The 23,133-nt window shown below is 42.0% G+C and overlaps 5 protein-coding genes across 5 annotated transcripts; 1 reads left to right on the top strand and 4 right to left on the bottom strand.

The window, feature by feature from the left end:
- Positions 1-188: 188 nt before the first annotated feature.
- On the bottom strand, positions 189-5,487 carry LOC131285206 (ionotropic receptor 25a). The gene is made up of 10 exons (XM_058314067.1): positions 5,409-5,487; positions 5,127-5,276; positions 4,827-5,032; positions 3,023-3,287; positions 2,713-2,950; positions 2,276-2,636; positions 1,612-2,204; positions 1,069-1,254; positions 669-998; positions 189-594 (listed from the first exon to the last, which is right to left on the bottom strand). The coding sequence occupies exons 2-10, from the start codon at positions 5,176-5,178 to the stop codon at positions 189-191; spliced, it is 2,637 nt and encodes an 878-aa protein (XP_058170050.1). The 5' UTR covers positions 5,179-5,276; positions 5,409-5,487.
- A 570-nt stretch (positions 5,488-6,057) lies between these two features.
- On the bottom strand, positions 6,058-10,140 carry LOC131281894 (phosphatidylinositol 3-kinase catalytic subunit type 3). Its single transcript, XM_058311258.1, has 14 exons — positions 10,016-10,140; positions 9,748-9,936; positions 9,518-9,677; positions 9,313-9,462; positions 9,126-9,248; positions 8,966-9,061; positions 8,809-8,894; positions 8,468-8,731; positions 8,291-8,393; positions 8,120-8,219; positions 7,821-8,054; positions 7,456-7,738; positions 6,649-7,007; positions 6,058-6,569 (listed from the first exon to the last, which is right to left on the bottom strand). The coding sequence occupies exons 1-14, from the start codon at positions 10,075-10,077 to the stop codon at positions 6,124-6,126; spliced, it is 2,655 nt and encodes an 884-aa protein (XP_058167241.1). The 5' UTR covers positions 10,078-10,140; the 3' UTR covers positions 6,058-6,123.
- A 604-nt stretch (positions 10,141-10,744) lies between these two features.
- Positions 10,745-13,574, bottom strand: LOC131281896 (PP2C-like domain-containing protein CG9801). Its single transcript, XM_058311260.1, has 5 exons — positions 13,174-13,574; positions 12,517-13,106; positions 12,368-12,451; positions 12,074-12,289; positions 10,745-12,009 (listed from the first exon to the last, which is right to left on the bottom strand). Exons 1-5 carry the CDS (start codon positions 13,305-13,307, stop codon positions 11,039-11,041), a joined length of 1,995 nt encoding a protein of 664 aa, XP_058167243.1. The 5' UTR covers positions 13,308-13,574; the 3' UTR covers positions 10,745-11,038.
- Positions 13,575-14,146: 572 nt separating this feature from the next.
- Positions 14,147-17,297, top strand: LOC131281895 (myotubularin-related protein 10). The gene is made up of 9 exons (XM_058311259.1): positions 14,147-14,443; positions 14,530-14,581; positions 14,655-14,803; positions 14,883-15,035; positions 15,121-15,245; positions 15,372-15,609; positions 15,674-15,904; positions 15,989-16,708; positions 16,781-17,297. The coding sequence occupies exons 1-9, from the start codon at positions 14,381-14,383 to the stop codon at positions 17,198-17,200; spliced, it is 2,151 nt and encodes a 716-aa protein (XP_058167242.1). The 5' UTR covers positions 14,147-14,380; the 3' UTR covers positions 17,201-17,297.
- Positions 17,298-17,805: 508 nt separating this feature from the next.
- Positions 17,806-21,300, bottom strand: LOC131281898 (pyruvate dehydrogenase (acetyl-transferring) kinase, mitochondrial). Its single transcript, XM_058311261.1, has 8 exons — positions 21,137-21,300; positions 20,311-20,518; positions 20,008-20,198; positions 19,771-19,932; positions 19,412-19,708; positions 19,231-19,340; positions 19,063-19,161; positions 17,806-17,990 (listed from the first exon to the last, which is right to left on the bottom strand). The coding sequence occupies exons 1-8, from the start codon at positions 21,237-21,239 to the stop codon at positions 17,919-17,921; spliced, it is 1,242 nt and encodes a 413-aa protein (XP_058167244.1). The 5' UTR covers positions 21,240-21,300; the 3' UTR covers positions 17,806-17,918.
- Positions 21,301-23,133: the final 1,833 nt, after the last annotated feature.

Here is a 23,133-nt window from a genome sequence, read left to right as displayed (position 1 = left end):
AAAAAGTACATAAGTAAGCCTTATTGCTTTTGCTTAGTTGTACAACAAATGCAAAAAGTATGTGTACCGTCGTTAATATCAAGATCCCTGTTACGTATAAATATTGAACAAATCAGCAACAACATAACTACGCGCATTTGAAATGTTCTGTCGATTTAAAGATTGTTATCTCGACATCCTGGCACTTTTCAGAACCTAGGCTGAAATTTACTCAGATTCGGCATCAAAGTGCGCGTCCGAAGGTTTTGGTAGGTTTGCCCTTTAGTTGCGTCCTTCAATGAGTCCTGCTTGATGAGCTTCCCGGCCGGACGCACATGTTTAATGGTGGAACCATGATGTTGGTGATCGGTTGATTCAATGACGTCAATAATCTTACCATTGTTGCGATACTTATAGTACCAGAACTCAAACAGGAGCGTTATGCAGGCCATCCCAATACCAACGAAAATAACGATGAACACGCCACCGATGTTCTGAATAGAAATACCGTCCGATTGATCGTCCGGCTTTTCACACTTGTTCTGAACGTCATCGTTTTTCCACCATTGCTCCTTTAACTTTTCCAATTCCCGTCGGTTGAGAAGCATCAGGATGCTGGAAGGGAATTCAGTAACATTAATAGTTGTCTATCGACACAGCCAGTCCTAGTGACGATGTTCCCTCCTTACGCATTATTGAACTGATCTTTCAGTGGCGATCCCTGCTGGACAGCGATTGCGTAAGGTTTGCGGGAAAACTCCTCCCCTACCATTTGAAGATCGCAGTTGGTCAGCACTTGGTAGCGAATATCGGTCGCATCACCCAGAAACGCAAATCCAGACGCGGACGTTGAGTTGCGAATACGCTGCACTGCTTCCTCGAGACTGTTCGGGAGACCGGCCTCGAGCATAGCTTGCCACATCTTGGTGTATTTGTCACTCACCGGGTAGTCCCAGACGGCAAGCTTCGATCGTTCAACGGCCGTTAGCGAATCATTCAAAGACATCTCTTTCCAGATCCTTGCATTGAACCATAGCGTGAAGCAAGAGTTAACCCTCAGCCTGTAATAACACCGATGGCAATACTTACTCGTAAAATTTCCTCTCAATGTCTGCCATACGCTGGAAGTATGTCATCGCCGAAGATCCGTTTAGTGGAGCGTATAGGATTTTATACTGTTTCGAGAGATCGTCCAATGATTCGACGGGAGTATCCAAACGCGACACAGTAAGAAACGCCGCCAAATTGGCCGTATATGAAGCAATTATAATAAACCTGTGTGACCGAATGGAACAGCAATGCGATGAGAGTGTTAATTACATATTCAAATGAATGCCATTTGGGGCATTTAATTAGCCTTTCTTTATCTGTTTTGGTGTCTTTTCCAAAACCAAAATATCGATATATTGGACGAACCTTCTTTTATAATCTTCAAGCGGTTTCCCGAATACAGAAAATGTAAGAAGCTTTCCTTGTGTGGTGATATTATTTGACCTCAAAGCCACAATGTTGTAAATAGGAGGATTAGCAAATCGCAAAATATGTCATATCAAGGTCCATGTATCAATAAGTATAGGATGAAAAGTACAGTGCCAATCCTTGGATTCCTTGTCAAGTTTTAGATGCACTTACCCGAACAACCACCATGTGGCTGCCACTAGGCGACCGGAGAGATTTTTCGGTGCTTCCCCACCACCCTGGGGTGTCAGCGAGGTCATGCAGAACCAGAGACACTCTTTGATGTTGAATTCGCGTTTTTCATCGTCGTTCTTGTACTTTTCCCGGTTGTTCTGGTAGCTGTACGGACTGTAGCGATCGAAGATCCACATCAGAAAGCTTGTGAAGAAGTAGGCCGCCAGAATGCAGAGCCACACGTTCGTCTCGAGGACGGTCAAAAACTTGAACAGCGAACTGGGTGTGCTCGGCAGCTGCATCATGATGCTGATGCCCACGAGATCGTAGTACGGAACGGTAAAGTCAATCACCGTCTCCCGCTCGGCCATCACCGACATCGAGCCAAGTCCTATGTCCGCCTGTTTGTCGATCAGCTTGCGCACGATCCCATTCCATTCGCCATTCTCGTTCATGTTGCCAAACTTTCCGTCCTCGACTTCGCGGATCTCGTAGTCAAACTCGACAATCTCGGCAATCTTGTTCAGCAAATCAATGCAGTACCCCTTGAAGCCCTTGGGAGCCGTCGGATCGCGCATAATGAACGGTGCTTGCTGTGTTCAAAGTGTCCGATTCGATTAGAATCGGCTGGCTGAGAATAGCTTTTCCGGCGCTGAATACTTACCACGACCGTATACACTCGGTACACCACGTCGGCCGTTAGGTTCTTTATTTCCGCCTCGTTTGCCACATTGATCGGTGCGGCAAGGCTCGCCTCCCACGTGCCCAAATTGCGTGTGTTCACCGATGCTCCGGCCCGGATCGTCACCGCGTTGATATCCATGTCGAACTTCATGTAGGTGTTGCCATTGAAGGGAATTTTACCTCCCTTGGGAATCTCGAAGGGTCCGAAGGTGGTCGGCTCCGTCACTTCCACGAACGCCGTCTTCAGATCGATGGTATGGTTCGGTGTGTTGGTACCATCGTAGTCTTCACACGTGATGTACTTCATGTTGGACGGCCAGGATCCGGATTGAAGGATGTTCCTGATGAATATATCAAGCCAGTTGTTAGTGAAAACAAAAACTACACAAACCGGACTATGTTATTGCTGGATATTACTTGATCGCTATTAGCGCGCGAAGTGTCAGGTCGAAGTAGAAGAAACCAGTAATTTGTGGCTCTTGTTTCAGATTGTAGGTGGTCCGGATGCTGCCCAAACGATCCTTACTGGAACTGTCCGACATCGGGCGCAAAAACATGATGGTCGCGTTTTCCACGTTGCACGTGAGGTCCTTCTGTTCTTGGGTGATGACGTGCCAAGCAAAGTTACGCTCAAAGTATTCATTCTTCGCCGATTCTATTTATGTAATAAGGTGCCTTAATGAAATTTTAACCCTAGTTATGAAAAACAAGCTCGACCGAAACATACCCAACACCTGTTTGATGGACGCCAGTGACCCAAGGACAAAAAAGTTGTTAATGTCCAAGTTCCGTAGCTTCTCTATCTGACCGGCACGGTCGCGATCATCTGCTATGCCGGTGATGACGTGCCGGGTCGGAATATTCTGTAGGAGTGCCTTGTACTTGTGGTCCATCACGAAGGTATTGTCGTACAAGATGGCGGCGTTTGTAATGTTCATATAAATGATGATGGATCGAATAACTTGTGGGATCATATCTGCCGGTGGCATAACCTACGAAACATTTTGAGCATTTGATTCATTACCAATTATTCTTGTTTGTTAGTGTTAGCACTAGGATCCAAGCGCGGGCATTTTGACCGCTACGCAATTTTAGATTTTGATATCTCCTAAACAGAAAATTGATAAAAAAAATATTTTTCTTAAAATCCAAAGCTACGGCTTCAAAAAAATCAGATTTTCAGTGTGATCAGTTTTGGGCACCAAACTGACCAGGCCCCAATGTGTTTAGCGGTACTTTTGACCGCTCTGGCCTTTTTAGATCTTGGTTTTGGCGTAAACGGCCTTTTTAGATCTTGGTTTTGGCGTTTATGGTTTTTTTATTGCACTACTCCATCATTCCGTTGGGTCGGTGTTAAGTAAAAAAATCAAATAGAAACAAATTTAAACTTTTATGTTTTCAAAATGTGAAATCTAAATTCAGAAAAAAATATGCGATAAAGGTAAATACATAAAGCCACCTTTAAAAAATAATTTCACATTTTTACGATTACACAAATTGACTAGACTTTTACTAGCTGTACACAAAAATGCAACTTAAAAAATCCTCCGATCATCACGCGATGAAAGATTTTGAAGACGACCAGGAGACTTCTGAGGCCCATATTAACTGGAATCTTTTACATAATCGTTGATGACGAACCGAAACACATTGACCTTGGACATTGAGTAGTTCGTAATAACTTTGGGACATCCAATCCACAATTACACCTCCCGCCCTTAGTGCCCAATGAGGTTGGCGTCCGGTGACTGGAAAGATGTTTCAAGATGCTTAGAGAGATTATACATCACCTACTAGCGTACTATGTACAAACTAAGATTTGAACCGTTGTGCTGCTGGAACCATGGGTCACCAAGTTAAATTTCTTCGCGATAGATTGTTTGCTTCATTTCAGAGTGTTCAAACAACCCATTTTGGTCATGATGTTTTCACTAAGCTGTATACTTAAGGATCCACCAGTTACCATTGAACCCCATGGCACAACGTTGTCTTAAGCGTGCTTAATTGTAGGGGTTTGTAGAAAGCCATAATCAATATGAACGATTTATACTAAAGCAATTTCTTCGGTAAATGTTTTCTCGAGTTATAATAGGAAACTCAACTCTCCTTCGGAAGTACGCTTAATATTGCGACTAATTGTATATCGTAAATGTTCATACAGTCAATAAGATTCGCCAAACTTTGGTGCGCTATATGCCATTAATAAAGGGCGATCCACCCTGTAAAATCCGTCATAAATGTCCCGATTCACGCTGCACGAATCAGACCAAATAAATGAGGGTTGGCTAAACCACCAGTAAAACCGAGATCCGTTAGGAAATTATTCCGCAAAAACGTTTATCAATATAGGAAGGTATTCTTTGCAAAGCTTAAATTGGACAGGTAATTCAAGATTTATTATGTAAGTAGAGTGTATAATAATCACGCAGCTGTTTCCATCCATGTTGGGACAATTCAAATTAGTCCCTTTTTAATCGCATATTACTCAAACAGGGACATGGAAAAAATCGAAAGTAATACTATGTACGAACCTGCAGTAAATAGCCGCGTTTTGCTGGGCTTAAATCTCGCCATTGGCGTAAATCACCCTCCTGTCCGAAAGATGCCGATACGGTAGGAATGCCGAGCGCCAGACTGAATGACTTGACCGTTTCGGACGATACGCCGGTCAAGGTGGTATCGAGCAGTAAATGCGGTGGCCGATTATTGGTTAGTGACTCGCCATACTTTGCGCACACTTGCGAGCGAAAAGAACACAATTCACAAAACAATAATTTTGTTCAGTTTCTTTAAATAACCTAAAGTTTGTTGCACTCAGTGATTATGCTTACACGCTTGCAGTAGATCCTTGGAGTCGGTGCGATTGCCTTCCACGTACATCATGTCGACCGAAAGGCCAAGTTGAGGATTTTTTTTCACATAATTCAAAGCCACCTCAACGGCAACGTTGGCCAAATTGTTGTCGACTTCATTCACGAACACTGCGGAAAACGAATAGAAAAAAAATGTAGTATGCAGAGCAAGCGATCAATAAAATGCATAATTGATAGGACAATATTCTTCTCTCATTTCCTTTTCTGTTAACGAATACGAGCACAACACGTGGTTCTTACGAATATTTATATTTTGTGTTGTTTGTCCCTTTATTGGCACAATTATGATGGAAAGGATCTGTGATAATATTATAAGAAGTTGCTTTGCCACGATGGTAGTCATGATGGTTCAGTGGAACCCTACTATCGATGAGCACGACAACGGGAATCCCGGATATGACCACTTGCAACGAACGTGTACCGATCAATGAACGACAGATGGAGCTGCCGAGCAACAGGGACATTGATGGCCTATTTTTTCCTCCACCATGGTCTATGTCTGTTGTCTTTCAAGGGTTGTCAAGGAGATTTTTACTTACCAACGATTCGTATGCTGCGAGGACATGCGTTGTCATACCCATCACTGATAATTTTGTCCATCGGCCCTACACTACTTAGCTGAACAAATGTACAATGAATAATGTCTCTCTCTAGAATTCTCCTGTTACATCACCGTGAAAGCATTTGCCACTGGTAAACTGAATGAATAGTCCATTAACAAGATATTCAAGCATTTTTATTCCTTTAGATTGTGAACAAAAATGCTCCTGCTATACTTCTATCCAATCAAATATATATTTGTTCCTTAAATAATTCCCAAATGGATATGGCATGAGCGAGATGTGAATTTTATTTGGAAATCATAAATCGTAGATATGTATGGTTATTTTTACTAAAGACTGTTTATTTGTTTATAATAAATTATAAAAATAAATTTACATAACGAACCGAGTTGTTACTTTCGCCAATATTGGGCCAGCTTGTGTATCTGCTCTACCAGCGCAGGCATGACGGCCGTTATGGAAACATCCAACAGATTCTGCAAGTGCTGGACTGCCTCCTCATCGGAAAGATCGAGTCGCAAATTGTCCTCCACCTTCTTCACCGACTTGTCAGGCTCCAGTGCAATATCCGGCACCGAAGCGTCCACCATTAGGCCGAACAGATTCAGCATAACGTTCGCGTGGCGGCGCAGATGCAGGAATGCTGTGTAGCATAGCTTGCGGAAGGTGTGATAGAATTCAGATGTTAGCCCACCCATCGCTTCCACCATCTCTTTGCTGAGCTTCATGGGTGGAGGCATTGGTTTGGGATCGCGTCCCAAAATATAACCAAAATCTATGTGGAACAGCTTTCCTGATGACGTAAGCAGCAGATTGTCCAAATGCCGGTCGCCAATGCCTGCAAACGCATTGTTGTTAGAAAAAAAATGTTAGCAGGGAATTTAAGGCAAAATTGATTCAACACTATCCGAACTTACCGAGAAGATACGTTATCACGCAGTACCCAGCACAGCTTTTGATGTACGTGTCCATTATGTCTGGCATGATGCCGAACGGACCCGTTTCGCAAGGATTAAACTTGCGGAAGTAATTATGAATGCTGCCTTCGGTATTGAGCACTTCAGCCACGGTTACGGAATCGATATACTGCATAAAACCGTGTTTAGAGCTCGTGGCCAACACGCGATACGGAGTGAGCCTGAGGTCAAGATTTTCCTTCTGTAAAAGTTTGTCCATCAGAGTTATCATCTGCAATATCAATTGATCTTGTCGTAGATCATCCCCATGTTTAAATATTGCCACGTAATCGGTTCCAGTTGTGGTCCGGAAGGTTAACCTACACAAAAAATACATAAGTGGGGTGAGTACAACTATACATTCAAGATTGTGATGCTTTCGTTCGGAAAATTTGTGATCAATCTATTAACGGAAAACAGTTAACATTAACGTTGTTTTGAAAAAAAATCTAAGTTTGAGAAAACAGTGACTTTGGTATGATTCCGCACTATTCATGACATCCTACGACAGAGCCATAATATTTACGCACATGAAAAAAAACCCTGCTAACCAAGGATAATTTATACATAAAAAACACAAAAAAGTATATTGAATAAGATTCTGGGCTCTGTACTACATTGAAATTTGAAATCCATACCAAGGCGTCATGAGATGTAGAAAATATTTGTTTTAGTAAGAAGCTTATCACCACCATAGTAAGAAGGCTCACTTAGATTGTATAGCATAGGAATAGCATAACTCGATGGCATGTGCTATTATTAACTTACTTCGATGGCATCAATGCGCTTTTGAATAACGACACTTTTTCTGGAACGATGCCTACGATCTGCACATCCGGATCGAGCGGAAAAACGATCGGACCAAAGTGATTGAAGTTGAACTTGGCCGAGTTCGACGTGCTCGATTCAGCCAAAAATTGTTGAAACTTCTCCGTCTTTCGCTTGCGGTTGCCAGACTCCTTGGCAACTATCTTTACCAGCGTTACTAGCCGATCGACAAAATGCTGTTGCTCCTTCAGCTGGGCATGCATTGCTTTCATTTCACCTGTACCTTAAAGGGAAAACAGTTCGAAGGAAAGGGAAGCAGTTCGTTAGCTCATCTAAGAGATTGGAACTAGTCGAGTTGCATTTACCTTTATACAAGCTGTGCAGGAACAGCCGCAACACGGCATCGTACATTTGGCTGATGTTGGAATCCTTTTTAAGGCTTCTTTCATCCTCACACTCAATCGTTAGATACCAGTAAAGATAATTTGCTAGAGTTGGATTCTTACAAGCACGTTGTATAAGAAAATTGGCTAAATTGTTAACCTTAGTGGTTTGATATCGGTTTGTTGCTTCGCCAGTGACCGTATTACGCGGAGTGCCTAAAATTGGTAAATAAACAGTTGATCAGTTTAGTGAATACAACCATTCTAAAACCCAACTGTACTCGAATTTTCTGCTTCCGAATCTTCCAAGTGCACATCGGTTGTATCATCGTATGATTGAAAAATCTCTTTACAATCCGGCAGGCCTCGTGCTGTCAAATTCTTCAAAATAGAAAATAAGATTTATTTATTCTGGCTCTACTTTATGCTAGTTAGAACATACAAGTACTTACACATGTTTCATTGCAAGACTCATACTTTAAGGCTTGTACCAGCTGAAGCAAGTACAACAGAAGATACTCATCCGACGCTTCGTTGAGCCGAGTGATGGCGTACCTGGAGAAAAACAATACACACAACACAAAAATATGATGTCGTATTTCTACTTGAGGAAAACAATCATCCCATACCATCTAACATCAGGATGACGAAACGTAGAATTGAGTAATTCAAGAGCATCCTCGACATCCATAGGAGCCCAACTTTTAAGCAATTCCAGCGCCTGCCGCACTTCTGTGGTCGTTTCCCAGTTAACACATTTTAAAAATTTAGTCAATGCCTTTTTGTGGCTACTAAGATAGAACCGATACTTCCATATGATGTCCTGCTCTTCGCTGCTTAGCGGATATGTGGACGAATATCGATACACGATTGAGTTCAATGTATCTCGAACGCTACAATAAATGTATATTGTAAAATGTAACCATATAAGTAAAATGTAACGAATTTACAGTGATCGAAATGAACTTACATTGCGTTTGGCTTGACGTCTCTATCCGAAGTGCCGGAACGAGCCGATCGTGAAAGTCTGTGATGTTTACGTTCGACCAAATTTTCCTTTAAAAAAATAATGGTATTTAAAGTAAACTTAATCGGAAAGCACACAAAAAAACACCAGCATTAAGTACCTGATAGATTTCGCAATCCGGAACAACGACAATCTTTGGCTTCGGTGCGTAAGTTAATACGGATTTTGCATTTTTTTCCAGATGAATCACCGAATACTTTGGAAATGGATTATAATAAATTAATAAAAACAAACATATAGTTTCGCCTACGAAAACTTACCAACTTTTCGTTGATATACACTTGAGGGAATTCGACCATAAGATAGAGGAACTGTGAGTTGCGCTTTTCCATTTCATTAATTACCTCCAGCTCCCGAAAAGTCAGACGATCCAACCAATCAATCTACAGTGTATAATATTAAAGCCATTAAGTCACTTATTTAAACCAGTTTACCAAAGCATATTACCTTTTCCATCTGGCCGTTCCTGTGTTTTTTAGCCAGCTTTGACAAACGTTGCATCTGACTTATCCCTGCCGCTGGACATTTGCCTGGTGTTGATGAGTTACAAGTACCATCCGGTTCCATCTGGGGCCATACTTTCAGATCGTACAATCCCTAGCAAAAGGACAAGCTTTAGGCAAGCCGATGGCAATATATCTGCTGTTTTCACCTGTCGAAAGATTCCGTTCGTGCTGAAAAAGGATATCGATGTCCCACCGACGACCGTCATCTGTTCTCTTCCGCCAGCACAATCATAAATGGTAAGCCCTAGTACGGCAGTTCGTGAGATGTCGGTGAAGTTAAGTGACAAAGTTACCCATTCATTCCAGCTGAAAACGAATACGAAACAAAGAACCGTCATCGGGGTCAAATGTTTGCAAAACAATCCCAGCTACAAACCTCCATCGAGTTGTAAAATATTTATGCGATGTATACACGGGCAGCCCCACAGGAACACCGTTGTCAAAGATCTGCAATTTCACCTTCAGGGGTGGAGTTTTTTCGGTATACACTCCGGAGAATTTGAGTAATGGTTGCTCGATAAGCTTTTCATAGGAATAGCCTATGTTTTCACCTTCCAGTGTCCCACTAAAGCAAGAAAAGAACAAATTACATCAGTTACTGCTTTGGATTACACATTACGATCGGTTTTTGAGTAATCTTTTACATTTTGATTGAAAGCTTTTGATGTAGAGATGAGCTCCCAATGTAACGAAATGTGCTCTCCATGGTGTCTCAATAACAAAAGCAATCGTAAAACCCGACTGATATCACCGCTGCTGTTTAATCTTTGTTGATAACCGACACACGAGTGAAACCTATTTTAGTGACGTTTTTTTATTGTTTACGAGTTTGTTTTGATCATCGACAGTGAGGCTCCTGAATTGGAGGTTGTCGCAATAAGACGAACTTCCAACGTTGCATGCGTTTACAGTACATGGCTTGAGTTTAATTTGCATGCCATATCATACAGGCGAATTTGTTCATAATTGGCCTAACATTTGAATTTAGTACATTTTTTCAATCTATAAAATTTGATTATTTCGCATAATAATTCCGTCCTTACTTTTCTCAACACAACCTAGAGTGCAACTGGTAAAAGTAACATCCACTTGGTTCCTGAAATCAAATGAGGGCACATCTTATACATGATTTGTCTTGCTTTTGAATTCTCCTTTCCTGGAGGATTCCCATATAACAAAATCGCAAAATGTCGGATGATGGCAAGATATGTTGTTGGTGGCATAGTGACGAAGTACCAGATTCTCCGGATAATTTGATGTAGTTCGAGCCCTACGTCATGGTGTTCAGCTAATATGTTTTCATAATGTGACTCATTCAACTTTGAAACTGATCATTGTAGAAACATTTGGTCTAAGAATATAGTAATTGAACCAACAATGTCTTTCCCGTAATTTTTTATTTAACATCCATGCTAAATGTATTTAGACATGTATGCAGCATTTTCTTTCGAGATACACTTGCATTTTCTGAAAACCGCAGGGACTTTCACAATGAAAATGGTCAATTCCCAATAAAATATAGCGTAGAGAAACCACTTCGGTACAAATATTATCTGAAAAGGACATCATGCTCCGCTAGTTTTTGTTTAATGTTAATGCAAGCATCTTGGATGATTAATTGTAGGCAAAGCACAACTAGGACATGTTCGTTCACCAAACTCTTCTCTTTAGATTATTTGTTCAGGCGCAGATTCGATCGCTGATGATCGTCTTCTTACTGTATAAGCTACAATCGAAGCATGATCCAGTTTGCCAGGTAGCAATGAGAAAGTGGTTCCATCGACCATACGCTTGCGTATTACCTTGTGTTCATGCGCACTGTATGGAACTTCTTTGCGGACTCCGTCTGCACCGGTTACCACTTTGTAGTACAATTCGCGTTGCTCCAGCAGCTTGCGCTTGGCCGCAGTTATGCATGACACAAAATCGATCAATAACTGGCATAGCTGTTTGGCGTTGGTGCATGGACGCAATGAACCGTTGATGCCGTAAACAAGCAGATCGGCTATCCGCAATAGGGTCAACACGTGTCTCTGCTGGGCGGTTACCTGAGGCAGCGCTTTCGGCGAGGACGTCATCTTTACACCAACATTGTTGGACCGTCTCGCAGCTGGTTCGATGAAGGTTTTTGACCGTGTTACATATTTCGAACCATAACTTTTGTCATGTGTCGCCGCACTATGCGCGACTGTTTTCCTCACTGGAACTGGTACCTTTCTGTCAGTGCGAGGCAGGTTTTGGTTCGGATTCGACGGATGCATTTCTGGCGTACAGCTTCCATGGGCAAGCGCCAGCATGGGTGCACTCTTGTTTTGTCGCTTTGGTGCCAATACTGGTTTGATGTTTTTTCTCTCAGCAACTTGACTCGTCTGTGGTTTACTTGAGTTAGCATTGGTGTTACTCGTGCTACCACTAACTGTTGCATTGCTGTTGCTGGCAACAGTAGCTTCCGCAAACTTACCAACGACGGGATCGAAATTGTCGCTTATCCCATCAGAGGTTAGAAACACAATATCACCCTCATCAACAAAGGACATTGAGAGTGTGAGATTACTCATTTCTGGCTTATCCCCATACACAGGTCCCAATGCACCAAGGGCATCTCGCATATCTCGCATGAGAGTGACATCATGAGACGCTAAAATTACGAGAAGTGAACAATATTAGAGTACAATCTTATTTGTCTTTGTAGTGGCACATACCTGTCGTAATCTCGCGTACAATATTATCTTTCGAGAAAATATATCCTAACGAGTCCCCAACATTACAACTACAGACAATACTTTGCTTCGATCCTTGGACTGGCAGAACAATAGCGACAGTTAACGTGCTTAGAGCACCTCCAACTTGTAGAATGTACTTGTGAGCTTCCCAAAAGCTACGAATTAAACTTACAAATATTTCCTTTGTGGATGTTACTGGAAAGAGAACAACAAAGTTAATTCATGCACACGGGACACATTAGTTGATTCGTTCTGAGCAGAACATAGTTTTACCTTGATGAATGCCAAAAATTGCAGAGTTTAAATACTCAATCGAGCCTTGAATCGCCGAACGTGCCGCCACACGCGCTCCTTCGCCTAAAATGGACGATATTTGTCATTTTTCGTAACGCTGAACCACACGCTATAATTTCTCAGCATACCCCAATTAACACCATCGGCCATGGCCATTATACACGAATCAGCCCTGGAGACAACTCCAAAGCAGTCAGCTATCGGGTCACCTACGTTTCCCGCATTATGCAAATGCTTTTCGTACAAAGATACGGATATTCCATAAGCATCATCGTTTGGACGGTTCCAATCGGTTATGTTAGCTATGGGATCGTCATTGGAAATGGCTGTCACAGAGTCTATTCGCTTCGTTCCAGGCCATTGTGTCGAAGGGTTTGTTTGAGATTCCTTATGATTTTCAACCGCATTGGAAGTGGAGTGGTAGCTTTTCGCGTTCGAGTTGGAGTCCAGTTCAGGTACTGTTGATTTGGAGAGGGTTTCCTTTTGTGCAATGGATCCTTGTTCCTGAAGTACATCGATATAGTCTATATCATCAGCAATGCCAGCAGTCAGATGAGACTTGGCACGCCTGACTCCTGTCAATCCTTCAAGTGGTCCAGTGTAGGCAGCGTCGTCGTGCGTCTGGCAAACAACATAATGTCCAATCCGTACTTCTGGCAAGTCTTCCGGAGATTTGCCATTCTGGATCAATGATGACGGATCCGGCGGTTCCCAGGCGCTATTATTAAAGTACACTGCCGTAAGTATTCAAACCACGCAAAGGCAAAAGATATAGGCTTACTAACCCCTCCAAGTATCTCGTGATGAAGCTTCCGGTCGCTATGGAGGAGCCTTGTTGAATTGTATTGCGTTGGTCCCGTTCAGACACAAAGCTAAGCTGACGGAAATAGGTGGTCACTTTTTGTCTGAAGGATGGCATTTATTCTTCACTTGGTCTATGCTTGTTATTGAAGAAGGGATCAATGGACAACTACGTTTCGTGTCAGGAAATCTTTACTGCACTCTTGGCTACAGCAATGCATCGACAACAAAATACCAAAAGCGAAAAAACGATTGGCACACTTGTTATGTTGCCCTCACTGCAAAAACTACTGGCAGGAAACCATTTCTGCGGCGACGAAATTAATGATTCAATTGATCTTCACACAATGGGAAGAGGATTAATTTATGAAATTTAATGTTTTCCCGTTTTTCTTTTGCGTTTAGTCAACCACTGTCAAAACAACAAATACCATCGCATCATTGTCAAGATGGATATATCACCAAGTGTGCTTTACTTTGACTCAACGTACTTATAGGGAGCCAGGTCTAGTCATATAGCACCAAATTCCTTTACAGAAACGAAACAAAAAAGATTCTTGTACGATTCAATAAATTGACTGCATTTTTATGCATTTGTGTCCGTTATGCGACCCCGTTTCTGGAATGATTCCTTTTGCGTGATAATAATTATATACATAAGCTGCAAATCCGTAAATTCTGCCTCCATGTAACGTAAGTTGATAACCGAGAAGAGAGTTTGAAACAGTATCCTGCATAGTGTGAAATTTTGGATTTCACAATCAAATGAGCCACTAGCAACTAGCAACAATTTGCTTAATAAAACCGATAAACCGCGTATGACTAGACCTTGTTATCGCATATTTAATATCCGTACACCTTGTGGAAAATACAAAAATGTGCATTCTGTCAGGTTGCTTGTAACAATACTGTGGAGATTTTGTTTTCTTATTGAGTTGTAGGAAGAAGTGTTTTTGGATCATTTTAAAACATTTCTTTAGTTTTGCAAAACAGTGTATTAACATGGGCGTCAAGACCACAAGCTAAACCAGTGCTAAAGTAGTAAACAATACGAATATCAATTCCCCATAACTAAACGGGCAGTAGGTAAACACTAGCGCTTTCGTGAAGTACAGCACATCATATAGGAGTACACATTAATCTCGGCGATTTCTTCCATTTCTGTCCGTTCGAAAATATTAAGCATTCCGAATGCCAACAATGACAGAGAGAAGGAATAAAACACAGGAAAGTTTTACAAGCTACGTAAACCAGGTCCGTTGAATCGATCCGTGTGGGGGTGCATGGAACCTGATTTGTCGGACATGATTGAATAATCTTTTCCCGTTACCTTGTTGTAGATCGGCGATGATAACTGTGTCAACAATGACTACAAACCAAAGCTTCTTACAGGTACTGTACCGTTGATCTTTCTATGTGGCTTGGTATATGTTCGGAGTTTTAACGGCGTTTCCAATAACCGCAGGTGAAATTGAAGCCGCCCGAGCCAATAATGTATGCATGTACACTTCGTCCTACGTAAAAGATGGCAAGGTGATCGGAGAACGAATGGGAATATTACTGATCACCAACTTCCGGTTATCATTCGTTTCGCGGGATATGGAAAATGACCAAGTAAGAGGAGCTAAGAAATTTTAGCCAAGCTGAACCTTTTGGTACAGTGTGATGATACGTTGTTTATTTTCCTCATTAGCTCTCATTTCAGAGTAATCGGTTCCTCGGTTCATCCGATGTATCTCTGTCTAACATCGATAAAATTTATCAGATAGTCGAGAAAAAGAAACGAGTAATTAACCCACAGATTAAGAACAGCAGTAAAATAGATAAAATAAGGATTATTTGTAAGGTAAGCTGCTGCGAGAAGCATACAAAATCCCGCCCTTCTATTAATATATCTTTGAATTCCTTGTCTTTTTTATTCATTTATTTAGAACTTCAAAACATTTACGTTTGGTTTTCAACTGTCGGATATTGGCAAAGGCAAATACATTGCAGATGCGCTGGTAAAATTTGCCTTTCCAGCGAGACACAATCTGTTATTTTTGTACCAATTCAAGTGAGTTCACCAATCCATCTATCTATAGGGTAGTTTAAATCGAACCGATCAAAATGAAAGACGTATCCGGGTAGCATGTAGTGGTGGTGTTAATCACTTCTTTTCTCCATTGCGTTCCGTTTACAGAGAAAAGTACTATAGTGATGCTGGGAATAATGCTGGCGTGAAAATGTACAACAAAAAACTCGACTGGATACAAGAGTTGGAACGATGTAACGCGACCGGTGGATGGCGGGTGTTTTCCAAAGACTGTAGGACCTCGAACAGCTCCCTACCCATGCATTTCGTTGTACCGAAGCACCTGGGCGATGTAGAATACATGAATATATCGAAACACTTTCGCAACAATCGGTCCGCTATTTGGGTATGTACTGGACGAAACTAGGTGTATCGTAAGAACATGTTTGACTCAAATCTGCCCATCTTAGGTTTGGGGCCATCGGGATGCTGCATTGATTCGCCTGGCGGAGCTTAACCCGGACATAACCAATACCACGGTGGAAAACATGCTGTTAGAGCACGTTCGTCGCTGTGATCCGCAAAAACGGCAGCCTGAATTGTTAGAATTGTATAAAATTTTACCTAGCATCCAGGATGTGAATTTGAGCTATTTAAAACTAAGAGATCTTTGCACTCCAGACAACGATCAAGAGTACATGGTGAGTCTTAATTTGGAGGACTGAGTTTAATGCACAAGGAGGATGCAACTTTTCATTGTCGTTCTTTCGGTTGTCAAATTGCAGGCCCAAGAAACGAGGTTCTATACGTTGTTGGAAAAAAGCTACTGGCTGCTGTATGTGTCGTTATGCTTAAAGCACTCGGACAGTGCAGCAAAGTTGCTGCGTAAGGGACAAACGGTCGTTCTGCAGGAGATCAATGGACGAGATATGTGTTGCGTTGTGTCCAGTTTAGTGCAATTGCTGCTGGACAGCAGCTATCGTACAATACGAGGCTTTCAAAATCTCATCCAAAAAGAGTGGATCATTCTCGGGCACCCGTTCAGCGATCGGTTGGGTCACGTCGCTTCCGTTAAGTCGACGGAGCGTAGTCCATTGTTTTTGCTGTTCTTGGACTGTGTATGGCAGTTGCTGCTGCAGTTTCCCGAGGCCTTCGAATTTTCGGATGTCTTTCTGGTAACGCTGTGGGACTCGCTGTTTCTTCCGATTTTCGACACATTTCAGTTCAACTCCGAAACCGAGCGCAACCAGGCGCTGCATTCCGATCATGTCGTCCTGCGGCCTGTCTGGGACTGGGGCGAACAGTTCGAGGACAAAGATTTGGCCCTGTTTACCAATCCATTGTATCGTGCTAACTTTACCGATGGGCCATCAAGGGCGCAAAGCAATCGCTCGAGTCCTCCGATAAGACCGGTATCAAGTATGCTGTACAGTATAGGCCAACGCGCGAGTAATCCCAATGGCCATACCGTGTTAAATGGCGTAGACAGCATGCAGTTGGCCAAGGTAAAAATCAAAGATTAATTTTGTCGTTAAATCGTACGTTATTAAGTCGTTTGATTGTAATGTGTTTTCTAGCACGACGAACAGTTCCTGGAACCGCAGTTCTGTTTGAGAGATATTGAACTGTGGCAACAATGTTACCTCCGTTGGATACCGCATCTCGAGATTAAACAAGGCGGTACAGCCCAGTGTCTTTTGCTGAATCGAATGTTACTAAACAACATTGGACGACTTCGCCGAACGTTAGGCCGACCGGGAGCGTCGGAAGTTGCCGATGAGCGGATGGATGCACTGGAGCAAATACTATCAGCGACGATGGTACAGACACGCGATCCCGATATGGCGTCAGAAGTTTCGTTGGCCGTTAGTTCGTTCTTTCCATTCACCACCATACTCCCCACTGCACAGCCCTTTACTTCGGAGCTGTTGATTTCGAGCAACGAGATCAGTTTTTCGCATGATTCAATGTATGAAACGTCCTCCCTGAACGATTAGTACCGTGTGGCAGTATAGTCGTCATTCACAAGCAGGTGATACTGACGCCCACACGATAACAACAGTGGCTGGTGTTTAACAGTTGCACATCAAGATCAGTCGGAAGTTATTCTCTAAGAAAGATGAAAATCTTCACCAACCCTAGGTGCAAATCTTCACCAACCCCACTTCACCATCACCTAGGAGCTTATTTCGTACGTTGTATCAATTTAATTGCTAAGGTAATTTTAACTGAATCAAAAGGTAATGAATTGAATGCCAGCGAAGGGGCACACAGAACAATAATGACACATGCAGTATCGGTAGAATAATGTTAGTCTTTTTCCAGATCCCTAACAAATAATGCATAATTTTCCACATCGTTAATTTCGTCACCTGTTGCTTGCGATTTTCGTATCCTTGTTTAGGTATATTTGAGAAATTGACCATACCTTCTAGAAATACGGGGCAAAGCAAGTAGAGTAATAAAATTCCCTTTAAATTCGCAACAAATCTTGTTCGCTTTGTTAACCTGGCGGTTAGAAATGGGGTACCGGGGTAGTTTAAAACGATTTTAATTCGTACTTGGTCAGTTTTACCGTAGCATAAGCAATGAGTTCAGGGTATTACATTTAGTTTATTCGGATTTGGTTATATTCATACTTATAAACACGATTATATGATGTGTTTACTTAAGTTCTGCATCTCCGTTCTCACTATCCTCGCCCACGGAAGGAGATTATGTGTTGGTGCTAAATGAACCAGCACGTCTCGTTTGAGCATTCATTTGCTTGGAGTTCATATCGGAGTTCTACAAAAGAGTAATAAGGAAATACGGGTATGAACGCTTTTGCAGTTTGCTTTCAGAGGTTGAAAACCACTTAGGCTGGACATAGAGATCAAATCTACTGACAAAAACAAAAACAACACACACACACACACACACACATACACACATTCCCATACCAAGTGGTGGATGAAACGAAAAAATTCGGATAGCAAATATAACCAAGTAAATAAACAGTTCCAATAACACTGCTAATAATCAAAGAAACGGTCATGCCGCCGTTCAATGGCTACCGAAACTAATCGATGCAGTAATAAATCCAACTAGTACAGCTACAACTACATGTATGGTGTAAATATATTGTATATATTTCTCTTTCTTATTTTTGCAGCCTATCTAGTTTAATTGCCTACCAGCTAATCTTCCCAAATTCTCGCTAAGTGGAAAGCTCTAATAAAGATAACAAAACAGATAATGCAGCACTACAGGATATGTAGATGTAAACACTTGTTCATAGCAAAAAATAAAGAAGTCATCTTAAAATGTCCGAGACAATAATTAGTGGAAGTTGATAGAATTCGTGGGCCATCGTTAGAAAGCGTCGTTCTGGCCGTACTAACAACTCTCCTCAAATGTACTTTACTGCTACAACAATCTGTTTGTAAAATTTTTACCCTAGCAGAATAGAAAAGAAATCAATTGACAACTGGTAATGATGAAAAGAGGTATCTCAGCGTGCACGTAACAACAGAAAGCAACAAACTAAAAATTGAATTGCAAACCCTACGACAAACAAATTCAATTGCAAGTTTTCCAGTCGGTGGTAGATGTACGAATTGCTAGAATGGTTGTTTTGAAATTATACTATCTGTGAAGTAATGTGGTGGATGGATAGTTGCTCGAGTGATCGTAGAAAAAGATCTATCGAAACGTGCGATGCCGATGGTACATGAACGAGCAATAGTTTGCCGGGTGGTTTGCAATGCACCGGTTGGGTTTTTGAAATGCCTAGTGATTCTTAATTGAGCCAAGTCGGTGAAGTTAACTACATTTTACCTAATCATATGACAATAGGCTTCACTTTTTTACCCTTTACCTGGTTTGACCAATCACCGGTTGGTACTGTTGCTTTGTAGAATCTGGTACTGGTTTTATTAAATATCGGGAGCAACTCATTCGCCTCGTCCGAAAATGCCTGTAAGTCAGATAAGGAAGAGAATATGGAGATCATGCATTATATACTTTGAACCATCATCAATCTTACCTTGAGGTAAATTATTGCATCCGAGCCGTAGCCTTCGCACGAGAAAAGAACCAAATCGCCGTGAAAGTATCTGGCGTACAATCTCGAAATTGGCAAACCGTATCCGTAACCTTAAATTGAAACAAGAGAATTCAAACCACGGTTATCTGTGGTAACATTTCGACCCTGCATTTCAACCTACCAGCCAATGGAACCAGCGGTAAGTCAGTTTTCGATTTTGGCGGCTGCGGAGCTGTGCTGTACATGTACTTAAACAGCTGATCCACCTGCGATCGCGGTATTCCGCCGCCCTGATCTGACATCTTGACGCAGATGTCTTCCTTTCCCTTCACGATAGTTACCTTGATCGGTGGGACATCGTTCTCCGTGCCGTGGTGCTCCATGACGGCACGCATTGAATTTTTAAACAGCTCAAATAGCATATGATAGAGGTGAGAGGGAACGTACACTATTTTGATCGGATTCCCCTTGTCGATCTCTGTAGGATGAGTGAGTTATCATTATTATATCCACGCGCTTGCTAGAAACATTTTCATTTACCATTGTGCTCTATGACTTCCAGCTCCGGACTAGCAAGGTAGTATTGATCACATAAAAAGCGTGCATTTTCGTATGCATCCTGTACCACCATGTGAGGATCGCAAAGGGGATCTATACTGCCGATATGTCGTCCAGTTTGTGGTATTTCACCGAACAATATTGCTTAAAAAAAAGACGAGCATACGTTTGCATGACAATCCCGTGGGCTATCCCCCTATCAATGCTAAAGCCACTTACTGTGTTGATTGATGAGCATGCGTATGCTGATACGGGACATGTACAGGCGGTCGAGAAAGTACTGAATCGAGAGCTCCGTCGACGGTTCTATCGCTCCGTTGCGACTTTCTTTCAGCTCAAGTATACCCTGGGCCATGGTCTGCACGACATCGGAGTGCCGGTCGCGGATTTGTATGAGCGACTTGCAGAATCTTCATTGTTCGTCCCCATTACACAGCGGTCAAAAGGGTGAGATGAAACGTCGAATAGAAAGGGGTATGGTGACTTTTCAAACAAGTTTTACGAAGCGTCGCAGGTAAGTACTTCTCTAGGTTGCCCTCCGATGGATCTGTTTTCTCGAATGCGAGCACTTCTTCGAAGCTTTTCACGTACCATGCGCTGACCAGACCAACGGATGGCATTCGAAGGAGACTTTCCGGCAGTAGTGTAATCTCCTTCATAATATTCGCCAAACGAACCGGCAGTTCCTTCCGCAGGAACACGTACGATTTTCGTGGACATGCGTTGAGACCTAAAAGCAAGCATTACAACAAACACGTTTTGAAAAAAACTCAGGCCCATCCGTGTTCTATTTTTTAACGCAAGCAAATCGCAGCTAGAACGAATTACAACAAAAAAATCGAACACTTGCAGATGTGCGTCAATCGTTTTCATCAATGTCAAGCGGCGTTTTGGTGTGTGTGTGAAAAACTGAGACAAACATTTCAACCGCTTTGCTAGCATACCCTTCGACTGAGAATGCTAAAAAATTAGCTAGACAATTTACGTTTCGATTTCATTCGACAAAGTACAACTACGGTCGCGTATCATTCGCGTCGCGAATCATTGTTTCATTTAAGTTATCGCTTTCAATAATCTCTGCCCATATCAGTCAAAGTTGGAGCGAAAACAACAACAAACAGCATGGTCTTCTTTTTCGTGTGTTGATGACGATGCGCTGAATTATGGGACGTGCGAATGTGGGTCATAATGCAATGGATAAAGCCTTTTTTGAGTTACTCATTTTATGAATCAATAACACACACGAGGATATTATCAAGGTAAACTAAGCTTATTTTTGCCGTTGGCGAACATCTCCCATCCATCCGGGGGATGGAAGTGAAGGTCACAATAGGTTAATTGTACGTACCGAAATCGATGAACTGCTTGATGCTCAATGGAGATGGGTTGAACTGGGAATAGAAATCCAACATTTTATTGATGTTGGACAATCGCACGGGGAAGAGCCTCATTTTCACAGGTCACACTACGCCTAGTAGACGCACGGTTTCGACTGGCGAGTTCAGAACGATAACAAAACAAGCCCGTGCAGCCGGGTCGAACGAATGAAACTGACTAGTGTTGGCAGAATCGGGATTCGGTAGATTCGAAGATTCGATCTCTACCGCGTGACTACATTAGGCGTACCATACCAAAAAACTGGTACGCTCCTAGTGTCAAAAACCGATTTTTCTGTCAGAATCGAGCGATGCAAGTGTAGTCACGAAACCTCTCACTCCAACTCTATGCTTTGTCCTGCTCTTATGTATTCAAACTGAATCCAGCAGTTTACGGTTAAGGCTGATTCGCACGTCGGCAAGTGCAAGTGGCAAGTAAGCAGGCAAGTGGCAAGTAGCCGTTCGCACTGCAGGCAAGTACTTGCCAGTAACTTGATCACTCACACAAGTACACAATAACGAATAAATTTTATTTTACCATTATTTCATCATCAATAAATGAAAAGATCGATCAACGATACTATCAAATAATATTTCTTGAACATTAGTCGAAAATTATCCTAAATAAATCACGAAAATGAAACAGTTTTTGTTTGACATCTTGTATTTACACGAGTTGTCAACCAATACATCCAGCTACTTGCCCGAAAAATAGACTCGGTTCTATTCAAGTGGCAAGTAGCTACTTGCCACTTGCCACTTGCTAGCTCCTGATTCGCACGGGGTAGGTACCCGGCAACTTGCCACTTGCACTTGCCACTTGCCTACGTGCGAATCAGCCTTTACAGATAGTAATTACAGGCAAATAAAAACAATAAGATTCGTTTTACCACATTGTTTCATGACTTAGAAAACATGAGAATATTTTTATCAACGTATTGAATGCTGCATAACTCCTTTCGAAACGAAATAGTTTTTGGATTAAGAACTATGACCAACAGAGCGGGTAGAAAAATTTTAAGCAAGTACATCGTATCACTTATTATAAAAGAAAAAAAAACGATGAAAAGCGACCCGGTTGACAGAAATTGACATAGTTGCTGGTACTATGTAGTTCCAGCAAGAGTCCCAGCAATCTGTCATGGAAAAACTTCCCGCTAGGCAATTTCGAGCAAATCGTCCTCAAAAACGTCCTCCATGACACAAACATCGAGCAGTTTTGTATGGTGAGGAGGACAAGGAGGACGATTGCTCGAAAAACGTCCTCCTTTTGTTTCATCTCCATACAAAAATGGAGGACGTTTGTTCGCGTGGAGGACGTTTTGAGAACGATATTTCGAGCTGCCTAGCGGGAATTGCTGGTACTACATGACAGCTGCAAAAAATTTGAATTTTTGTCAACCGGGGAGTATTTTTGTTTGTTAACGCCTGGTTGGAACGACAGTTGCAGCGCATTATTTTCATCCATGGAGTAAAGTTGTCATGTTTCAACAATATTATGGTACGGAAAAATAATAATAACAGTTTTAAGCTCCATCATGATTCTAAAATATGCTATTATTTTCTATCAATTAACTTTTTGGAGGTGCTCTTCACAAATAAACTGATAATTGCTCGACAAGTTCTTACCAATATGAAAAGTCGAGCACTTCATCGAGCTCTTTCGAGCACACCATCGTCAGCCAACCCAGAAGTGCTGGGTTGCATTTGGTATGGTACGCTGGAGCTCGACCGTACCAAGTTTTTGGTATGGTACGCCTAATGTGGTCACGCGGCTAGACGGTTTCTAAAGATTCGAATCTCATTTGACGGATTCTAAAGATTCGAATCCCATCTGACAGATTCTAAAGATTTGAATCCCATTTGACGGATTCTAAAGATTTGATTCGATTCGATTTGACCAATCAGATTTGATTAGTTTGGAACTCGATATGATTCGATTCTGACTTAAAGTTCTTGCACACATTGC

The sequence above is a fragment of the Anopheles ziemanni genome, chromosome 2 (genome assembly GCF_943734765.1).
Source record: "Anopheles ziemanni chromosome 2, idAnoZiCoDA_A2_x.2, whole genome shotgun sequence".
NCBI lineage: Eukaryota > Metazoa > Arthropoda > Insecta > Diptera > Culicidae > Anopheles > Anopheles ziemanni.
Note: the sequence above shows the minus strand (reverse complement) of the source record. Positions and strands in the feature narration are given on the sequence as shown.

Coding starts and splice junctions, on each gene's coding strand:
- LOC131281894 (XM_058311258.1), bottom strand. CDS start 10,077: ATGGAGAGCACATTTCGTTACATTGGGAGCTCATCTCTACATCAAAAG. Junction 9,062..9,125: donor TGTATATCAACGAAAAGTTG/GTAAGTTTTCGT, acceptor CCATTTCCAAAG/TATTCGGTGATTCATCTGGA. Junction 7,739..7,820: donor CCTGCACAGCTTGTATAAAG/GTAAATGCAACT, acceptor TTTCCCTTTAAG/GTACAGGTGAAATGAAAGCA.
- LOC131281898 (XM_058311261.1), bottom strand. CDS start 21,239: ATGAGGCTCTTCCCCGTGCGATTGTCCAACATCAATAAAATGTTGGAT. Junction 20,199..20,310: donor TCGGAGGGCAACCTAGAGAA/GTACTTACCTGC, acceptor CGAACAATGAAG/ATTCTGCAAGTCGCTCATAC. Junction 19,341..19,411: donor ACCGCTGGTTCCATTGGCTG/GTAGGTTGAAAT, acceptor TTTCAATTTAAG/GTTACGGATACGGTTTGCCA.
- LOC131281895 (XM_058311259.1), top strand. CDS start 14,381: ATGCCAACAATGACAGAGAGAAGGAATAAAACACAGGAAAGTTTTACA. Junction 14,444..14,529: donor TTACAAGCTACGTAAACCAG/GTCCGTTGAATC, acceptor ACCTTGTTGTAG/ATCGGCGATGATAACTGTGT. Junction 15,246..15,371: donor TTATTTTTGTACCAATTCAA/GTGAGTTCACCA, acceptor TTCCGTTTACAG/AGAAAAGTACTATAGTGATG.
- LOC131285206 (XM_058314067.1), bottom strand. CDS start 5,178: ATGATGTACGTGGAAGGCAATCGCACCGACTCCAAGGATCTACTGCAA. Junction 2,637..2,712: donor CGCGCGCTAATAGCGATCAA/GTAATATCCAGC, acceptor TATATTCATCAG/GAACATCCTTCAATCCGGAT. Junction 1,255..1,611: donor GCCACATGGTGGTTGTTCGG/GTAAGTGCATCT, acceptor TCGGTCACACAG/GTTTATTATAATTGCTTCAT.
- LOC131281896 (XM_058311260.1), bottom strand. CDS start 13,307: ATGCCATCCTTCAGACAAAAAGTGACCACCTATTTCCGTCAGCTTAGC. Junction 13,107..13,173: donor ATCACGAGATACTTGGAGGG/GTTAGTAAGCCT, acceptor CTTTAATAATAG/CGCCTGGGAACCGCCGGATC. Junction 12,452..12,516: donor GGCCGATGGTGTTAATTGGG/GTATGCTGAGAA, acceptor CGTCCATTTTAG/GCGAAGGAGCGCGTGTGGCG.